General features: G+C 39.5%; 1 protein-coding gene across 3 annotated transcripts in view; it reads left to right on the top strand.

Annotated features, from left to right (window-relative positions):
• LOC107718079 (potassium voltage-gated channel subfamily H member 6-like) overlaps positions 1-7179 on the top strand; it is a 39485-nt gene that overhangs the window by 4198 nt on the left and 28108 nt on the right. For 2 of the 3 annotated variants that reach the window (XM_016525025.1, XM_016525024.1), the window contains exons 3-5: positions 4554-4721; positions 6063-6497; positions 6749-6960. In XM_016525025.1, the coding sequence (XP_016380511.1) occupies positions 4554-4721; positions 6063-6497; positions 6749-6960 (815 nt within the window). Of the gene's footprint in view, positions 1-3439; positions 3491-4553; positions 4722-6062; positions 6498-6748; positions 6961-7179 lie in introns of those variants that run through there. The other variant, XM_016525026.1, reaches the window with a different exon arrangement.

Raw genomic sequence — 7179 nt, 5'->3', positions numbered from 1 at the left:
GACCTTCGCTAGCCCTAGGATTATTCTTGTGTCTTGCCCACCATATACCTGTTTGCCATTTGTTCGACCCTGCCTGTGTTTCTGACCTCTCTGCTGAATAAAGCTTGCATATGGATCCGCACGTCTCGCGTCTTGTCAGCCCCGTAACAAATATATTCTGTAGAATTTTACAGTAAAATTTTCTTTATTTGGGCTAATTTGATGCTTTCAGAAACAAATACTAGAGCAGAGGTACTTAATGCTAGAACCCACTTTGACATCTTGAGAAATTTTAAAATGAAATTATGAAAATAATATAACAATCATATAATGCAGTATAATCATTTTGGATATAGGCCTATGTATCAGCAGGGGTGGTTCTAGGGTGAGCAGATATCTGGGGCTTAGCCCAGAGACATCCATGTATGTGTCAGAATACACAGGATACACTTCAAATAAAATGTTTAAAAGGTACATTGGCTAAGTGGCTTAATTTTTCCTTAAAGTATACAAGTATATTTAAACATAAGGTTCTATAGCATACACATGTTTTTTAAGGAGCTCTTGCATGCATTAACACTGCACTTACAAATTGCAAATATTACAAACTAAATTACAAATATTATGAGATCGATGTATTAAATATAAAATTTAGAACACAGAAATATGAAATGATAGAAAAAATAGAACGATACTTTTAAAAATGAGACTAAAATTGCCAGTAGGTGCCTGCAAGCCACAGTCGTTGAGTCATTTATTCAATCAATTTGTTCAAAACGGCCGATTCATTCAGGAAGTAAGAAACTGTTTTTATGAATGGGTCAGTGAATCACTGATTCAAAAACACGTTCAAAAACGCAAATTCATTCAGTAACGAGAAACAGCTGTGTGCAGAGAAGCACAACATGGCTTTGTTTAGAACCATTTTCGCGAAATGGAGCAAAAAGACCATTTTCTCTATGATTTAAATCACTTAATATAAATTTTTTGTTTATTGAATTGTTGCCCTGAAACTTAGAAAAGTCTGCCACAGACCATGATAAATGCTAACCAAGCTGTTCATATAATCGCTTTAAATGTGTGTGTGTGTGCGTCCTAGTAAGTCAATATTTGTTGCTATACAGTAACAATAATCTAATTTTGACAGATGGTGAGATTGGTATTATGAAGTTATACTGTAAGTTACAGATAGAAGCAGCAGCATTTTGCTGGTTAAGTGCAAGTAAGAAACTGTTTTTATGAATGGGTCAGTGAATCACTGATTCAAAAACACGTTCAAAAACGCAAATTCATTCAGTAACGAGAAACAGCTGTGTGCAGAGAAGCACAACATGGCTTTGTTTAGAACCATTTTCGCGAAATGGAGCAAAAAGACCATTTTCTCTATGATTTAAATCACTTAATATAAATTTTTTGTTTATTGAATTGTTGCCCTGAAACTTAGAAAAGTCTGCCACAGACCATGATAAATGCTAACCAAGCTGTTCATATAATCGCTTTAAATGTGTGTGTGTGTGTGCGTCCTAGAAAGTCTGCATATAATACCATGATTAAAAGTCTATATTTGTTGCTATACAGTAACAATAATCTAATTTTGACAGATGGTGAGATTGGTATTATGAAGTTATACTGTAAGTTACAGATAGAAGCAGCAGCATTTTGCTGGTTAAGTGCTGGTTTAATAGAAATTATTTTAAAGCACATGAAAACTCTTGATGACATGTCTCCCAAGACATGGTAATGAAAACATTCGGGGCTTCAGCCCCCTTAGCCCACCCCTAGTGCTTCCCCTGTTTATCAGTTCATTGCTTTAAAATAAGGCTTATGGTATACTCTTAAAAATAAAGATTCTTTAGATAATAAAAAAATAAAGATTCAGGCATTAATGGTTCAGTGATGAGCTGTTAAACCATATGAAACCTCTCCATTGCACAAAATGTTCTTGATAGTAGAAAAATGTTTTACCCAAAGAAAAAAAATTGTTCTTTTAAGAAATGTTCACTGAAAGACTCATTTTGGGGATCCCAAAATGGTTCTTCAGTGGGTGGCATTACTGTGAAATCCCCTTTTTTGAACCTTCATTTTTTTATAGTATAAGAATAAATGAACCATAAACAAAGATGTGGTGTGCACAGATAAAGAGAAAATATATCCTTCTTTGTGGCACAAGAAGCAAAAGCAGCCACTTAAGCAATGATTCACTGACATGGAACCTGCAGTTCAGTAAGTGAGTCATGTTAATTCAGTAGTAGTAAGGATTCATTGACATGGAACTTCAGTTTACAAAGTGAGTCATACTGTGTGTTGGTTCAGTAGTCACTCTTGACCGATTCGGTGAGTTCATTCATTGGATTCGTCAGACTGAATCAAACCGATAACGCCTGGTTCTCCTGAGTTGTAGTGCTCTTAGCTCTGAGCTGATTTTACCATATTTCTATCATGACAACTCTCGGGAAATTTAAGCATGGCAATGGATATGACAATGTTATTGTATTTGGTCTTGGCGGAATAGATCTGCTATGCTGCTGAATTGTTGCTGCTGTTGGTTATTGCTGTTGTTGTAGATTATTTCTGCTGCTGCAAAGCAAGTACAGGAACTTGCTAATGCCAGTACATATGCCGATATGGTGCTGTGAGTACTTAAGACATACTGCTGCTGCACAAATAGCATATAATAACCCATAGCAGATCTATACAGGTGCAGCTGGGGAAGGTGGAGGGTTTCAGAGGAACTCTGAAATCGCGCTGCATGCTTTAGTGAAAGTTAACCAGCCATATAAATGTAATATGCGTAATGCTGAATTGTTGCTGCTGTTGGTTATTGCTGTTGTTGTAGATTATTTCTGCTGCTGCAAAGCAAGTACAGGAACTTGCTAATGCCAGTACATATGCCGATATGGTGCTGTGAGTACTTAAGACATACTGCTGCTGCACAAATAGCATATAATAACCCATAGCAGATCTGTACAGGTGCAGCTGGGGAAGGTGGAGGGTTTCAGAGGAACTCTGAAATCGCGATGCATGCTTTAGTGAAAGTTAACCAGCCATATAAATGTAATATGCGTAATGTGTAAAATGTAATGCGTATGCATTATGCAATATGAACCAATCAGCTTGTGCCAAGTAGTCTAACACTGTGAATATCATCAGTTTGCGGTAAGGACCCATCAGCCTGTGCCATCTAGAGTTTCATGACAGAACTTGGAATTTAAATCAATTCTGTGAATTTTGAAAATTTTGGAATGAAAAAACATAAAAAATCCCCAACACCGTTTACATCAGAACTCTAAGAGCCTTGTTAATCTGCAAATGAGAAAATTTAGTGATAAACCAAGGTCACAAAAGGCATTTTAAACTGATCAATTTGTATTTTTTTCTATAACCACCACTTCAAAGAAAAATAGCATTTTGTTTTCTCATTGCAGTGGCTGGTTTGGAGGATGAAATGGATACAGTGCATCTAAACCTGACAAGAGGATATGGTGGAGAGGAGGAAGAAAAAGATGGGGGGGTGTGTCAGGCTTTAGAGCCACTAAATCCCATTGTTAATTTCAGTTTTCTATGGTGCTTATGTTCTTATGAAAACAATACAATTTCCTCTGGTGGCATTAACCTCCCTCGTCCTAATAGCCGCCTCTGTCCTTGGTACTGAAAATGTCAAAATCCGATTTAGTTTGTAAGGTTTGCAAATGAAAGCTTGCTTTTTCATGGATGTAAACTGACATACCTTGACATTTGCAAATTAGGGTGTGAGATTCACTTGGGAATGTGTGCGGGCATCTCTTAAAAGGCTTGGTTTTACAAATTAGATTGACATTGGCCAGGTCACACCCTTTTGTTTTTCACTAGCAGTGTTATTTCTTGAGAAATTTTGATATAAAATGCTTTTATGGAGCGTTTAACACATATAATAACCAGCATTTTTGCTCACCTGTATTGGTCTGGTATCTTATACCCTCTGAAGGGTATTATGACGCAGAAGATGCTGGTGTTAAGCAGCAGATGGTTACGCTCTTTGTGACTGTGTCTTACAGTAGCAGATGCTGCTGGTATGAATGAAATTATTTACAGAGGAATAGAGGAGTGTGTTTCACTCTTTAATCCCTGAGAGATGGCACTGTGTTCCCTGTTCTATTGTTGTCCTGTCTGCCCTTGAGCTCATCTCACTGTGAAGCACTCCTGGCCATCAGTACTGGCCCATCAGACTGGCACAGAGAGGGACTGGTTGGTTTGGCAGTGTGAGAGAGCAGGAACCACAGTGCCAATGTGGGGCGGCTATCAGTTGCCACAGTGAACAGTCGGGGCTCAGGACATCTGCCAAGCTGGTTATCACAGACCTTAACACAGACCTATGCCGCACTCGTTGATTGTAATAGTGTTTGAGGTGGACAGGTTGTCATTAAATCCACTTAAATACTTAAATCCTCTCTGCATCAGCTATGTGTTTGGAATGTAACAGGTATCTTTTGTTGTATGCTGCCCTCTGGTGGTGACAGAAACATATGAAGAGCTTTTCCTGTACTGATGTCGAGTGACCATTATTGGAAAAATTCAGATTTCTCCCCTTTTCGCAGGTGTGTGTTTGCCGTGCTTTGTGGATGTGGTTCCAGTTAAGAATGAGGATGGTTTAGTCATCATGTTCATCCTGAACTTTGAGCTGGCAGATCAACAGGACAGACCCCTCGACAGCTCACCGGGCAGAGACATCAACCCAAAACACACCATCCCATGGCTCTCTAAAGGTACTCAGATGGGACAGATCTGATTCATTATGTTACATTATTTTGAATGTTACATTATTTTGTCTGTCTGTCTGTCTGTCGGTCAGCTTAAAATGCTATGTGTTTATCAATTCAGAATGACTGGCTCTTAAGTAATTTAAGTTAAAGGTGCAATAGGTGATTGTCTTCAGAATAATTTTTTGTTATGCTGGTTGAAAGTCTCTTCACATCCCGATAGCAATCATTAAGTTAAGTGGTCTAAATGTATTTGTTTGTATTTATATATTCTGTGGAAGGTGTAGGATCAAGAAATGTTCGTCTAATCAAAACGTTCGGTCCGAGCGTTTTAATATGCTTTCCTACCTGCCTGTCAACGTATGTATCTGCATACCTCTGCGCACCCGGTTCGCGTAGACATGATACGTCATCAGCGTGTTCACTCACGATGTGCAGACAGAGCGAGAATGGCAGACAAACATCAACAACCCGATCTTCCTTCCTGATATTGTAGTACTTTTAAAGTTTTCTCACCGGTGAATGACACATGATGTAGCCCAGCGGTTCCGTCCTCGCGATTCAGATAACCAGCTCGTTTGAAGTGAGCTACGTGCATGAACAGTGTTCCGATATGATCCCTACACAGTGTTCATTGCTCCTTACTCCCTGAGCAGGGGAAATCCGTTGAAGTTTACTTCACTTCGGAACATGGGCTGGAATTGGGAACCGCTGATGTAGCCTATTGTAATGTTGTCTCTGGTATTCTGGTCTGTGAGCGTATGCGTTCAGGGTTGTGGCTTTGGATGGCGATTGCGGGGAGGGTGGGACGTTCGCTTTCAGTGCTATCAGGCTTAAGTTAGCATTTTCCAAGATCTCCTACTGCACCTTTAAGTAATTTATTTAAACAATGGGTTGGTTACTTGTCCTGTGATGAACACCATTTTTTCCCCCTGTTAAACACAATTTTATACACATTGTTGAATGCTTTTCTTTAGAGATCCACCAAATAGTGGTATTTATTGATAGACTCATTTTTGAAGAAACAATTGGTGTGAATAAGGTGTAAAAATAGCATAAATATTGCCACAATCCATTTTATGCTTTTAGAGTCAATCATTCACTAGCAAAGCATCTATAACTTCATAATATAATAGAATATTTATATGCTGCTTGTAAAACATTTTATGTTGCCAGAATACACACCTATTTTTAAATGAGCTTCAATGAAGGTGCTTTCAGGCTACATTATAGTTATGGCATTTATGGGACTCCAATTCATGAGCTACCATCACTGTGTTTGAGTAACCTAATGTAATAATGATCTGACAAAATACTTAAATTCCTTACTCTTGGATATTTCCTCAGCAAGAAGACACCGTCTCAGGTTGCCTCTGCCTTTGCTGCGTTCCCTGAGTGGCAGTAAACAGTCTCTGCATGAAGATGCTGAAAAAGGCTACGTGCAGCTGATGCCCCATATGGGCCATGAGTCAGTAGCCCTGGACAAACTGCTCTCCCTGCCTGAGCGTTCTGCATTCGGAGGATCTCAGCTGTTTATGTGGGAAGATAAGGCTCAAAATGAGCCTGAAAGTGAGCCACAGCCATCAGAAGTGTCCCCTCCCCTGCCTCAGGGCTTCTCTCAGTCCTCCCCTCGTCTGCACAACCTCACCTCAGAGGCATCTCCGTCCAGCTGCAGCATGGCACACAGCCACTCCTGCGAGAGCCTGTGTGGCATGCGGCCCTCACCCTCCACCAATGACTTCAACTGGGACAGGAAACTGCCCGTCAGACCCAGTAGCACAGGTAATGATTCAACCAGTTGACCAACTAGGTATTCTAAATTGTGTTGCAAAGAAAGAGTGATAAGAGAATAGCACCAAGATGAATGACAGTCCAGTAAACAGTTTAATGGTCATTATAAAAAATATGACCATTGAACAGTTGCAACTGACCAGTCAGAATGAAGTATTCCAGAGAGACGTGTGATAATTGAAACTAAACACAGGCAAAGTAATAGATTAGATTAATTATATTTTTGCTTTATCCTCTTCCAGGTGCCATGCACCGCAAAGCTAGCTTGCACAACGCTACTTCCGACTCAGATCTCATTCGGCTCCGGACCTCAGTTCAGGGCCCCCGAATATCACACAGCTTAATGGATATGAAACCGGATCCCTTAATTGCTGTTCCACCTGGTGAGATTGACATCATTGCCCCGGGCAAACTGATAGACCGGACCCATAATGTGACCAAGAAAGTCACTCAGGTGAGGTTGAAACACTTTTCTGACCAAAAAGCTTTGTGACTTATTAACAAATTTTTTTTTTTTTTTGAGAGAGTGGCTCAATGACAGAACTGCTCCATAAATAAATTACACAGCGCTCTGTTTTTTTACGATTACAAAAAGGTTTAAAAGTTCAGTTTTTTGGGGTTGGTCTGTCTCAGCGGTCTAACAGCACTTGTCAATGTCAAAATGATTGAGATT

The sequence above is a fragment of the Sinocyclocheilus rhinocerous genome, unplaced genomic scaffold, assembly GCF_001515625.1.
Source record: "Sinocyclocheilus rhinocerous isolate Xijiao unplaced genomic scaffold, SAMN03320098_v1.1 scaffold480, whole genome shotgun sequence".
NCBI classification, from domain to species: domain Eukaryota; kingdom Metazoa; phylum Chordata; class Actinopteri; order Cypriniformes; family Cyprinidae; genus Sinocyclocheilus; species Sinocyclocheilus rhinocerous.
Note: the sequence above shows the minus strand (reverse complement) of the source record. Positions and strands in the feature narration are given on the sequence as shown.